The sequence below is a fragment of the Mesoplodon mirus genome (assembly GCF_964341445.2).
Source record: "Mesoplodon mirus genome assembly, chromosome: 18".
Classification (NCBI taxonomy): Eukaryota; Metazoa; Chordata; class Mammalia; order Artiodactyla; family Ziphiidae; genus Mesoplodon; species Mesoplodon mirus.
The window spans coordinates 51103653-51116769 of NC_138994.1; the positions used below are offsets into that span (position 1 = coordinate 51103653).

A 13117-nucleotide genomic window follows, 5' to 3' on the forward strand; every position below is an offset into this window, starting at 1 on the left:
GTTGGGAGCTGTGGGGGCCAGACTAACCCAAGCCCTCCCACTGCACTGGCCGCCATGGGGCTGGGGCTCCTGTTCCCTCTGCTGCTGCTCTGGACTCGGGGGACCCAGGGGTCTGAGCTGGACCCCAATGGGCGGCACGTCTGCATGGCCAGCAGGTGGGTCTTCTGGGGGTCTGATGGGAGGGAGGAGGACACGAGGAAAGAGGGGCTAAAGCGAGAGGGGCTCGGGGACAGCCTGGAGGGTGGTGGGTAGTGGGGGCAGATGGTGGGATGGCCAGGGACAGAGCGGGAAGGGGTCGGGGACACGGGGGCTGTGACCCTTGGCCAGGCCTGCCCGATGGGGCTGAGGCGGCATCTCGTGTCTCAGGGAGACAGTGATGCACCTGCGGAGCCAGGCTGACCCCCGGCTGACCCCTCTCTGCCCCACAGCCCTTCTGCTGAGCTCCAGTGCTGCCCAGGCTGGAGGCAGAAAGATCGAGAATGCACCACCCGTGAGTAGCCAGGATGCACCCCCCACCTGAGAAGGGAGCCCAGTGACCCTTCCTTCCTACCCTCCTGGGGTCTGTTTGCCCTCCTGAGCCCTAGAGCTAGGGTCTATGCTGTGACCCAACCCCCCAGCCCTGGGGAAACAGCTCTTGAGGGGGGCAGGCCACCGGGAGTCAGTGAGAGGGGCAGAGTGTCCCCTGGCCGCACCCCAGTCCTTCCAACCTGGGTGGGGTGTTTTTCAGCCATCTGCGAGGGGCTGGACGTCTGCCGGGAAGACGAGGTATGTGTGAAACCAGGCCTCTGTCGATGCAAACCTGGATTCTTCGGGGCCCGGTGCAACTCCCGTGAGTCCTGAGTCTCTCCTGGGGGATGAGGTTGCCGGGCAGGACTGGGGAGAGGGGAGGCAAAGCATGTAGGAACGTCATCTTAGAACAGCAGGGCCAGAATCCCTCCAAGCTTCGCTGAGGAGACTGAGGTCGAGACAGGAAGTGACGCACTCTAAGGGGATGTCCTGAGTCATCTGGTTTTTATCCCATCCACAGAGCCCTCCCACAGGTTCAGTTCTGGGCCATTCATCTTCCCTTTCAACTTCCGGAAAGATGCTGTGGATCCCCGTTAACTGCAGAATGGATGCATTCTTGGTCTCCCCCGCATACACCGTATGCACGTGTGGAGGGTGACTGGAATGTCCTCCCTCTCTGGCAGAAAGTGGGGCATGGGAGAGGGGTTGGTGGGCAGTTTAGCCAGAGGGCAGCCTGGCTAGGAGTCAGGGTTGAGAGGAGACACTGGGGGGAATGTGGCTTCTTCTTCGACCCGGATGGGCAGCATCCAGGCGGGGGAAGACACAATGGGGGAACCCAATGAGAGGGAGGAGGGGCATGTGAATGAAGGCACACCCACTTCTGTGTGGCTCTGGGCAAGGCCCTTTGCCACTCGTGATCTTTAAGTGTGTTTTGGAATGTGGAAGTGGGAGGCTGGGCCAGTGGTAAGGATTTGTGTAGTTCCGAGTCTGGGGCAGGAAGTAAGCTGTGCCCCAGGAGGACAGGCTGTCCCCGGCTCTGGGAGGGCGGGCCCGGCCCCCCACCTCTTCCTCGTGGAAGGGGGTGCAGGGCGAGGATCCGTGGTGCCTGACCCTGAGCCCGTTGACCCCCTTGCCTTCCTCCCACCCCGCAGGCTGCCCGGGCCAGTACTGGGGCCCCGACTGCCGGGAGAGCTGCGCCTGCCACCCGCACGGCCAGTGCGAGCCAGCCACGGGCGTGTGCCACTGCCAATCCGACCGCTGGGGCGACCGCTGCGAGTTCCCGTGCGCCTGCGGCCCCCACGGGCGTTGCAACCCCGAGACCGGCGCGTGCCGCTGCGAGCCCGGCTGGTGGTCGCCCACGTGCCGCCGCCCGTGCCAGTGCAACCCGGCGGCGGCGCGCTGCGATCAGGCCACCGGCTCCTGCCTGTGCGAGCCGGGCTGGTGGGGCCGCCGTTGCAGCTTCCGCTGCGCCTGCCACGGCTCGCCGTGCGCGCAGGAGTCGGGCCGCTGCGCCTGCCGGCCCGGCTGGTGGGGCTCCGAGTGCCGGCAGCCTTGCGAGTGCGTGCGCGGCCGCTGCAGCGCCGCCTCCGGCCTGTGCACATGCCCGCCCGGCTTCCGCGGCGCGCGCTGCGAGCTGCCCTGCCCCGCAGGCCGCTACGGGCTGCAGTGCCGCGACAGGTGAGCCGGGGCAACGGGGGATGCGGGAGAAAAGGGAGGGAGGAGGGCGTGAGAAGGAAGGGGAGAGAACGGGAGGGAAAGGGGATGAGCCGGCGGCGCAGGGAGAACGCTGCGCAGAAACAGACAAGGATGGGGTGAAAGGGGGAAAAGAGTCCCTCGACGCCCTAAAGTCCAGCCTCGCCCACCACTTTCATCCGCTTACTGTTAAACAAAATACTACTACTAGCAAGCCGTAGAAACAGATAAAGAATCAACATTGTGGCAAAAGGATTACAAGGTCCCTCTGAAACTCAGTGGCTTTCAAACTTTGACCAGTTCCACCCACAGTAAGAAATGTTTTACCTCCCATCATATATAATATATGATGCGATATATATTAACTGAAGTAAAAACTTAACCGGACAACACACATATGTACACCGAAATGTTTTCTATTCTCTCTCTCTCTCTCTTTTTTAATACTGGTCAGGATCTGCTAAATTGATTTTATGAACTCCCTTCCTCACCCTACTAATGAGTCTGATCCAAGCACGTAATCCCAGATAATTAAGTCTCTGGAGGGAAAAACTTAAAGTAAGGATCAATGAGATATTAAGACCAGATAAACCTTATTGGAAAAGTTGCTAAAAGAGTAGATCCTAAGTGTTCTCATCACGAGGAAAAAAAACTTTTTTTTTCATTTTTTGGTATCCATATGAAATGATGGATGTTAACTAAACTTTTTGTGGTAATCATGTCACAATATATAGTGAGGAGGTCATTATGCTGCACACTTGAAACTTATACAGTGCTGTATGTCAATTATAACTCAATAAAACTGGAAAAAATGTAAGATAAAATTCTAGTGGTGAAAACACACTTTATGCGTTTTCATAATGCATAAAATGGCATAGAGGGTACACTACTGAGGACTGCTCATGCCAGACCTCCGAGATGGCATGGGTGGAACGGAGGAAGGGGGAAAGGGGAGGAGGGGACACTGGGCAGAAGGCAAGCAGAGGCTGAGGTCGTAACTTGGCTTCCCTGGCTGGGCTGGGAGCTCCTGGTGACCCTGGGACCCAGGAAAGGGTGGGGCTCAGAACCGGGGGTTAAGAAAGGGCTGGAATCCTACTAGAGCCCACAGAGATAGTCTGCCCAGCCTCTTTGTTGTACAACATGGGGCAGCTGAGGCTCAGACCTGCCTGAGGGGCACAGCTGGCGCTGGGAGGCTCTCTTAGCGTTGCATGTCCTCCTTCTCTTCCCAGCTGCGGCCACTGCAAGCAGAATGAGCCATGCTCTGCAGACACAGGCAGCTGCGAGTCCTGCGAGCCGGGCTGGAATGGGACTCAGTGCCATGAGCCCTGCCCTCCTGGCACCTTCGGCGAGAGCTGCAGGCAGCAGTGCCCCCACTGCCGGCTTGGGGAGGCCTGCCAGCCAGACACCGGGCACTGTCGACATTGTGACCCTGGCTGGCTGGGGCCCAGGTGAGGGGGCCAGCCTGCTCAGGGTGAGGGTATACCTTCCTTCTAGATCCTCCCCGCAGCGGCTCCCTCAGGGAGAGCTGCCTCCTCCCACAACGCATACATTCACACAGCCCTGGGGGCCCGCCTCCTGGGGAAGACTGAGGTGCGAGAGATGGGTGCTGATGGGGCCCTGGGCACGGTTTTCCTCCAGCTCCCTCACCACTCAGGCTTCCTGCCCTCTTCTCGTCCAGGGATCTGTAGTCTGTCACCTACTGGGTCTGGCCTCAAATTCAAGGCCCTGTTTGCACCTGAGCCTCACTGCTGAAAAGTAGACAGCTGGGTCTCTGAATCTACAAGTGTGGGCACATGGGTGAGGCCCCTCTGTGGGGTCCAGGCCTGCCCTGCTCCCCATTCTGAGTCTTGCCTCACCTCAGGTGTGAAGACCCCTGCCCGATTGGCACCTTTGGGGAGGATTGTGGCTCTACCTGCCCCACCTGTGTCCGGGGTGCCTGCGATGCTGTGACTGGGGAGTGTGTCTGCAACGCTGGCTACTGGGGGCCCAGGTGAGGACTGGGGCCCTGGAAGGAGGCAGGGGCCTAGGTCAGGCCTCTGTGCAATCTGCTTCCCAAACTTCCCTCCCTGGGCTTCTCCATCTCCCAGATTCCCACCCAGCGTCCTCATAACTAAGAAGTTATTCCTCTTGTTGTGGGGTCTGCATCTTCCAAAGGAGGGTCGGAGTGACGCTTAATCTAAAAGGCCTGGCTCCTGAACTAGAAGTTACTTAGGAGGAGGGCGCCAAACCCCATTGTTGTTTCCCTAAGGTCTTCAGGTGGTAAAAACATAATCAGTGTCACTATTTCCAATGTCACGTTTTTCCCACCTGTAGGATAGAATGTAGTATCAACTGGAAGAGACCTCATGTTATAGAGGAGAGGACCGAGGCCCAGAGAGTTAGGGGCAGGGCTGGGGATGGCTCAGACCTCCAAACCCTGAGGAAGTGTCTCTGGATTCCATTGGCATCTAGCTTACTTCACATTAGTGCCAGGTGGGCAAGAGATGAGGATCATGAGAGGTGGGCCCTGACTGTGGCTTACACCCTGGGGGGCCTGGGAGCCAGGGGGCAGTTTTTGGGTGGTCTCTCTGGAAGATGGGCTTAGGGGCTAAGGGATTCTCCCAAACACTGCTAAGGGTACTTAGAATGTGGCTGAGAGGTCAGAGGAATCTGCATGGGCATCATCCAGGGAAGTCTATATGGCAGGGGGTGGGAAGCAGTGCCCAGAAATCTACCCTCCCCTGTCCCCTGCCTACCTCCATGCCTTCTCACCCAGCCTTCAGCCTGTCTCTCCTGTCACCCCAAAGCTGCAACACTTCGTGCCCGTCTGGCTTCCATGGAAACAACTGCTCTGTTCCCTGTGAATGTCCGGAGGGAAACTGCCACCCTGTCTCTGGGGCCTGCCAGCTGGGTAAGGTGGAAAGAGGGTACAGGGAGAAGTAACCGGGGAAAGAGTGGCCCTTTACATGGGCTCCGGGGCCTCATCACTTGCCAGAGAGGCTGGGTCCCCTTCAGAGATGTTCCCTTTACTTGAAATCTGTATGGGTGCTTTGGGGCCCCCTGAAGATGTGACAGAGCCTCTGTCCAGGCTAGCACCCAGGAAATGAGCGGACAGGGCTGGACACTGGGATGTCTCATCAGGCCCGAGAACTGAGGGCAAGAGTTTGCGGAACAGGCCGTGGACCATCGGGAGAGGACAGACCAGTGGGGAGGCTGCCTGGAGGAGGGGGCCTCCAGGCTGAGCAGAGTCTACATCTCTTAGAAGAGTGGGAGGGGCCCAGAGTAGGTAATTCAGAGCTAGAGATGAGACGTGATGTATGGGAGACAACATGGCCCTGAATAGTTGCCCGTCCCTGGCTCTCCCTAGGATCTCATAGTCAGGATGCCGCCCTCATTGCGGGCATTCTTGTGCCTCTGCTGCTTCTCCTCCTGGCCATCGCCTGCTGTGCCTGCTGCTGCTGGGCTGCCCGGTTGGATCCCAAGGACAGGTGAACCCTGGCCCCTTCCTTCCCGATTCCACAGTTCAGGCCATGGGTGGAAGCAAGGTGGCATCTGGTTTCCTTTCAGGGGTGGGGATGGGCTGGCCTTGTCACACACGTATGTCAGAGGTAACGAGGTAGCTGGCAGTGGCTGTGGCCTGGAGACACCAGGTCAGCCATCTGCCCTCCTCAGAAGCCTTCAGTGGGGGAGGTTCTGAGTCACGCGTGAGCAGGGGGCCCCGGGCACCAGGATGGCAGGAGGTAGAAGCAACGGGACGGCTCTGGGCAGGGAGGGGAAGAGACCAGGCCTCAGAAGGGAGAGTGCCATAAAAGCCTGAGCAGTGGTTTAGCAGAGAATGTGGCTTTTCGAGAAAAGGAGAGGCGAGGAGGGCTTTGAGCTTGCGGGCTGCTGTAGGGAAGCGGGGAATATTCCTCGCACAGGGCTTTGCTCCTTTACAAAATCTCTTCGTACTTCTCAGCTCCTTGGAGGCTCACAGCAGCATGGAGGTTTGGAGCAGGGCACGTGGGGGTAGGAGGATTAGCATTCTCAATTCCCAGGAGGACACAGGCCCAAGGTGACCCAGCTAGTCACTGGCACGCGCAGAGCCCGTGGCCGGTTCTCTGGACTCTTTGTTTTGTCCTGTGTGCTCTTATTAGTTCACGCACTACCCCTTGATCCTGTCCCCCTCTGTGCTGTGGGGCATCCTCAGACCAGCAGACCCAGTAGCCTCCCCGCAACCCTGGGGCATAGAGCCTGGAGGTGGGGAGAAGCCCCTCACAGGAAGACCAGGACATGTGCACAGACTGTCTGAGGAATGGTAATGACTGAAGCTGTCACTTCCAGCTTCGGGGCGGGGACAAGAGTGGGCTTCCTGGAGGTGGTGCCACTTCCAGAAAGATAGATGAGCCGGGCTCAGCTGCGATGATAATAACACACTGCTGCATTTTGGGGCAGCCCCACCAGGTAGCTGGTGCTGTGCTGGGTCCTGAAAAAAGTTCTGATATATAGCAGTTGTCTCCATTTTATGGATGAGGAAGCTGAGGCCCAGAGAGGCAAAGTCTGAGCCACAGTTGCTGCCTCGTGACTCTGGAGCCACGCTGCCCTCTGCGACAGGCCCAGATCTCAGGGTCAGTAGTTTGGACTTTACTCTGTAGTCATAGAGAGTCACTGAAGTAGACACAGTCACTCTGTCACACGAATCCCGGGACCAGAATGGTCCTGGCCCTTTTCTGCTGCCCCCATCCCGCCCCAACCGGGGTCTCCCTCACTGACGGCTCTCCTGTGCCCTCAGGCCAGCGAGAGATGGAACCGCTATGTCCAGGATGAAGCTGCAGGTCTGGGGGGCACTGACCTCCAGCCTGGGCTCTGCGCTGCCCTGCGGTTCCCTCAGCAGCCACAAGCTTCCCTGGGTGACAGGTAAGTGGGTGCTGAGGGTCAGGGGCTGCAAGGGGACAGGGCTTCCCCTGGGGCTCTGCGCCTGACCTAGAGCCCCCCGCTCCCGCCTCAGTCTCGCACCATGATCCGGAGATCCCCTTCAACCACAGCTTCATCGAACCGCCCTCGGCCGGCTGGGCCTCGGACGACTCCTTCTCTACTGATCCTGAGTCTGGAGAAGAGGACGAGGGTCCTGCCTACTGCATGCCACCCCAAGAAGGTAGCCCCCAAACAGCCCACTCAGCCCCTGAGCAGTCCTGCTCATCACAGCCTCTCCTTTATTCCTTTAGCAAACGTGTATCAGGCGCCCGTTCCATGCCCTTCACAGCTCCTGGCAGTGGGATGCAGTAAAGAACAAGATAGATTCCTCCTCCCCAAGCCTGTCGTCTGGCGGGCAGTCATCAGACACATGTGGGACAGAGTGATACTTGCTTTCATGGAGGACATGCAAGTCGGGGCTCGGAATCCAGCCACGTCAGGGATGACTGGAGTCAGGGAGGTTGTCTCGGTGTTAGTGTTATTGGAGTTGAGCCTGGCAGAATCAGTAGGAATTAGCCCTGGGAAAGTTAGGGAGAGTTGGGAATGATGTTTCAGGAAGAGTGAACAGTATACCCAAAGGCCCAGAGGTAAGAGGGACATGGCCATGTGGCACTGAAGGAGTTTTACCATGGTTAGAGTGTGACATTAGTGCAAAGTAGGGCGGGTGGTGAGAAAAGAGGTAGAAGCAGTAGCATCTGCCTGAATAGGCCCTTCCCCTGCCTCTCTGCATCCTCACCCTCTCCCTTGCCCCATTTGGGGGGCCTCCCAGAAGATGCTGAGCTGGGTAAGCAGGATGGATTGGGGTAGCCAGCCCAGCTTTGGCCAAGCTCTTCTGTCTCCTTTGCCAGGGATGGTCCCTGCGGCCCAAGCAGAGTCACCAGAGGCCAGCCTGGCCGGAGGTCCCTTCCCTCCCCCTGAGGATGCCTCCACGCCGTTTGCCATCCCGCGCACTTCCAGCCTAGCTCGGGCCAAGCGGCCATCGGTCTCCTTTGCTGAAGGCACCAAGTTTGCACCACAGAGTTGCCGAGGCTCCGGGGAGCTCTCCAGCCCTCTCCGTAAGCCCAAGAGGCTCTCCCGGGGGGGCCAGCCAGGTCCTGAAAGCCAGGAGGCCGAGGAGTCCCCAGGCCCAGAGCAAGCTGAAATGAACGGGGCCCCTCCAGGTGCCGCCAGCCCCAGGGATTCAGCCATTGGCCGCCGCCGGCTCCCGCTTAGTGGCCGGACAGTGGCTGAACGTGTGGAAGCCATCGAGGGCAGTGTCCAGGAGACTGCAGGCTCTGTGACCACAATCTACATGCTGGCAGGGACACCCCGGGGATCTGAGGGCCCTGTCCGGTCTGTCCTCCGCCGCTTTGGTAGCTTCCAGAAAGGCCAGGCAGAGCCCAAGGTCAAGAGTGCCATCCCCAAGCCTCCACGCCGGGCCCTGAGTCGGAACAAGGGCAGCCCCGGGCTGGCCTCTGGCTCTGCTGATCAGAGCTCCAGCTCAGCCCCAAGTGAGGAGCTGACTGGGGCCTTAGAGTCTGCAGGGCCTGGGCCAGAGGAAGTGGCCAGGGGGCTCGGGGATGGCATCAAGAGCTCAGGGAGGGGCCAGGAGCTGGTCCCTCAGGGTGGTCCCCTAGATCAGGATCCCCAGAAGCTTGCTGACGAGGAAGGGCAGGAGGAGCCCCAGTATGAGAATGTCGTACTCATCTCTGGACCACCAGAGCCCTGAGGACCTTGAATTTCGTGAGTGGGAAGACTGTGGATGGTGCTTAGGCATCCGAACTACCCCGAATTAGATTGTGTTTTGTGCTGGGAAAAGATCCCAGGGCCAGGAAAGACATGCTGGAGCCCCTGCACTTACACCGGGACATGTCAGAGCTGGAGGCCAGTTGGCTCTGGCCCTGGCCATGCTCTGGGAGTGGGTCTGGAAGGCCTGGGCAGAGACCCCACAGGATGGGGTCAGGAAGGGGAAAGAGATGGCTGCAGGGACTTTTTCTCTGTTGTCCTGTACTCTGTTTGCCCCCAAAGGCTATTCTTTCCTTCATTTGCAAAACATTTTTCTGAAATGGGAACAACCTAAATGTTTGATGCTAAAAGATTAATTAAAGAGCTTTTCCTTATGAAAGGTTCCTAAACAACCATAATAAATCAGGTTGTGTAATAATATTTCATATGGGAGCATGTTCACACTATCCTGCTACGTGTAAAAAGTAAGTTTTCTTTTTACAAATTTTATTCCTTTTGGCCTCAGAATACATGTTTAGAATTCTTCCATTTTGTGTTTATTTTGTGACTGTTTTACAGACTTTTAAAAAAAAGATGTATGTGCATAAAAGATATTTGAGGGAAAGGCATCAAATGGCATTTTTCTCTGGGAGATGAGATTGTGGCAGATATTTATTTTCTTCTTAAATTTTTGCATAATTTGCAAATTTTCTACAGTGAACGTTCTTTTTACTTTTCTCACTAGGTTGAATATTTAAAATTATAATAGGCAATATTCTTCGTTAAAATAAAAAGTTACTAACATTATAGACATGTCTAGAGTAAAAATGAGATTTCTCTTCTCCCCAGAGGATTCTGGGGGATGAGGGAGGGGCCAGACTTAATTTTCCTGGAATGCCTGTTGGTCTAGTTCTGAATACTTTCCTCACATACTTGTATTAGCCAGTCAGGAAATAAAAAGCAAGTCCCTCTGTCCCAGTGTGCAGAGAATCTCATGAACAGTTTAGATGCTTCCTTTCAAATGTTTTTCTGTGTGCATGAAAATAAAAGAACATACTGTTCTGCAATTTGCTTTTTTACTTAACAATATAACCTGGCTATCTTTTGATGTCAGTAAATATAAAACTACCTCTTTTTATAAAAAATGGCTGCATGGGATTCCATCATGTGGAAATAACACAGGTTATTTAAACCATCCCCTGCCTATGGGGATGTGGGTTGTTTCTAATTGTTTTGATACAATAAATGATGCAGTGGACAACTCGGTCTACATTTCCTTTTGCATCAGTGCTAGGTCTTCTGTAGAAGAGCTTCCTGGAGGTGGAATTGCTGGGTTATGGGGTAAGAAAATTAAACATTTGAGTATTTACTCCAATTGGCCCTCCAAAAAAAGTTGAATGGCTTTGTGTTCTCATAAATTATGTTGGCATCTATTTTCCCACACCCAATCTGATAGGTTAAAAGTGATATCTCATTATTTTAGCATGCACAAAATATAACTAAAGTAATAACATTTTTAATTCTTAAAAAGTTAAATTCTTTGTACAGATAAAAGTTTGGGTTTTTTTTTTTTTTTTTTTTTTTTTTGGCTGTGCCAAGCAGCTTATGGGATCTTAGTTCCTCGACCAGGGGTTGAACCTGGGCCCTCAGCAGTGAGAGCGCAGAGTCCTAACCCCTGGACAGCCAGGGAATTCCCCAGATAAAAGTTTTTTGTTTGTGGGGTTTCTGTTGTTGTTAAGTATCTTCTTTTTTTTATATATAATGTTAATTTTTTTCTTTTTTCTTTTTTTTTTTTTATTATTCTTGGCTGTGTTGGGTTTTTATTGCTGTGTGTGGGCTTTCTCTAGTTGCGGCGAGCTGGAGCTACTCTTCCTTGTGGTGTGCAGGCTTCTCATTGTGGTGGCTTCTCTTGTTGCGGAGCATGGGCTCTAGGCACGTGGGTTTCAGTAGTTGCAGCATGCGGGCTCAGTAGTTGCAACACGTGGGCTCAGTAGTTGTGGCACACGGGCTTAGTTGCTCCGCGACATGTGGGATCTTCCCAGCCCGGGGATCGAACATGTGTCCCCTGCATTGGCAGGCGGATTCTCAACCACTGCGCCACCAGGGAAGTCCTGTTTGTGTTTTTTAACTATCAAAAATGGTATCATTCATGCACCCAATGTTCACAGCAGCACTATTTACAATAGCCAGGACATGGAAGCAACGTCAGTATCCATCAATAGATGAATGGATAAAGAAGGTGTGGTCTAGGACTTCAGGTTCGAGCCCTGGTCCGGGAAGATCCCAAATGCCATGGAGCAACTAAGCCCACGCGCCACAACTACTGAGCCAGCACTCTAGAGCCCGTGAGCCACAACTACTGAGCCTGCGTGCCACAACTACTGAAGCCCGTGTGCCTAGAGCCCATGCTCTGCAACAAGAGAAGCCACCGCAATGAGAAGCCCGCGCACTGCAACGAAGAGTTGCCCCCTCTCACAGCAACTAGAGAAAGCCTGCGCACAGCAAGGAAGACCCAACACAGCCAAATTAATTAATTAATTAATTAATTAATTTTAAAAAAAGAAGACATGGTCTATATACAATGGAATATTACTCAGCCATAAGAAAGAAGGAAATATTGCCATTTGCAGCAAAATGGATGGACCTAGAGATTATCATAGTAATTGAAGTAAGTCAGACAAAGAAAAATATCAAATGAGATCACTTATATGTGGAATCTAAAAAAATGATACAAATGAACTTATCTACAAAAGAGAAATAGACTCACAGACATAAAAACAAGATTAAGGTTACCAAAGGGGAGAGAGGGAAGGATAAATTAGGAGTATGGGATTAACATATATACACTACTATATATAAAATAGATAAACAACAAGGTCCTACTGAATAACACAGGGAACTATATTCAATATCTTGTAATACACTGTAGTGAAAAAGAATCTGAAAAAGAATACATATATATATTGGGAATTTTCTGGCGGTCCACTGGTTAGGGCTCCACGCTTCTACTGCCAGGCACATGGGTTCGATCCCTAGTCAGGGAAATAAGATCCCACATGCCATGATGCACGGCCAAAATATATATATATAGGTATATATATATATATATATATATATATATGTATATATATATAATTGAATCACTAAAAAAATGAAAAAATAAGATCATTAAAATGTGAATTCTATGATTAGTCTAAGACTGAGCTTTTCATATCTTTAAAGTTATTTGTATTTTTCCTATGGATGATTTGGTTATATTCTTTCCCCAATTTTTTTTCTTTTTTTTTCTAAATTTATTTATTTATTTATTTATTTTTGGCTGCCTTGGGTCTTCGTTGCTGTGCACGGGCTTTCTCTAGTTGCGGCGAGCGGGAGCTACTCTTTGTTGCAGTGCGCGGGCTCAGTAGTCGTGGCTTGCGGGTTCTAGAGCGCAGGCTCAGTAGTTGTGGCGCATGGGCTTAGTTGCTCCACGGCATGTGGGATCTTCCTGGACTAGGGCTCGAACCCGTGTCCCCTGCATTGCAGGTGGATTCTTAACCACTGCACCACCAGGGAAGCCCTTTCCCCAATTTTCAATTGAGGTGTTCATTTTTTTCTCATTGATTTATGTGCCTTTATATCAAGAATATTCTTTTTTATTTTTATTTAAAATTTTTAAAATTGGGATATAGTTGTTTTCTAATGTTGTGTTAGTTTCTACTGTACAGCAAAGTGGAGTTCCCTGTGCTATACAGCAGGCAGGTTCTCATTAGTTACCTATTTTATATATTTTAGTGTATATATGTCAATCCCAGTCTCCCAATTCATCCCACCCCCACTTCCCCACTTGGTGTCTATACGTTTGTTCTCTACATCTGCGTTTCTATTTCTGCTCAAGGATATTAATTCTTCGCCCAGTTTGTGATTGGTCTTTTAATGCTGTTTATAGTTTCTTTCTTCTTTTTCTCCATAGAAATTAAAAGTTTAAATTTAGACAAGTCTTTTTCTTTTTGACTTCTGGGTTTAATGTCATGCATAATGGAAAGATGGAAAGGCTTTCTCTACCTTAAAATCAGTGAAATAATATTCTACATTTTCTTTTAGTACTTTTATTTCTTTATGAATTTTTAATTGAAGTATAGTTGATGTACAATATTATATGTTACACATGTACAAGATAGTGATTCACAATTTGTAAAGGTTATGCTCCATTTATAGTTATTATAAAATATTGGCTGTATTCCCTGTGTTGAGCAACATATCCTTGTAGCTTATTTTATACATAATAATTCATTTCTTTATG

At 52.3% G+C, this 13117-nt stretch overlaps 1 protein-coding gene across 4 annotated transcripts; it reads left to right on the plus strand.

Annotated features, from left to right (window-relative positions):
* The first annotated feature begins 1 nt into the window (after position 1).
* On the plus strand, positions 2 to 9902 carry SCARF1 (scavenger receptor class F member 1). 4 transcript variants are annotated; one of them, XM_082605394.1, is made up of 12 exons: positions 81 to 155; positions 429 to 490; positions 728 to 829; positions 1028 to 1161; positions 1659 to 2184; positions 3429 to 3647; positions 4061 to 4189; positions 4986 to 5089; positions 5546 to 5666; positions 6950 to 7074; positions 7166 to 7312; positions 7980 to 9902. In XM_082605394.1, exons 2-12 carry the CDS (start codon positions 480 to 482, stop codon positions 8837 to 8839), a joined length of 2478 nt encoding a protein of 825 aa, XP_082461520.1. In that variant the 5' UTR covers positions 81 to 155; positions 429 to 479; the 3' UTR covers positions 8840 to 9902. The 4 variants fall into 4 exon arrangements, with proteins under 4 accessions (XP_082461519.1, XP_082461522.1, XP_082461520.1 ...); XM_082605393.1 differs by lacking the exon at positions 1028 to 1161 and having other exon boundaries at positions 2 to 155; XM_082605396.1 differs by lacking the exon at positions 1028 to 1161 and having other exon boundaries at positions 2 to 155; positions 7203 to 7312; positions 7980 to 8220.
* Positions 9903 to 13117: the final 3215 nt, after the last annotated feature.

Coding starts and splice junctions, on each gene's coding strand:
- SCARF1 (XM_082605393.1), top strand. CDS start 55: ATGGGGCTGGGGCTCCTGTTCCCTCTGCTGCTGCTCTGGACTCGGGGG. Junction 830..1,658: donor CGGGGCCCGGTGCAACTCCC/GTGAGTCCTGAG, acceptor CCCACCCCGCAG/GCTGCCCGGGCCAGTACTGG. Junction 4,190..4,985: donor GCTGGCTACTGGGGGCCCAG/GTGAGGACTGGG, acceptor GTCACCCCAAAG/CTGCAACACTTCGTGCCCGT.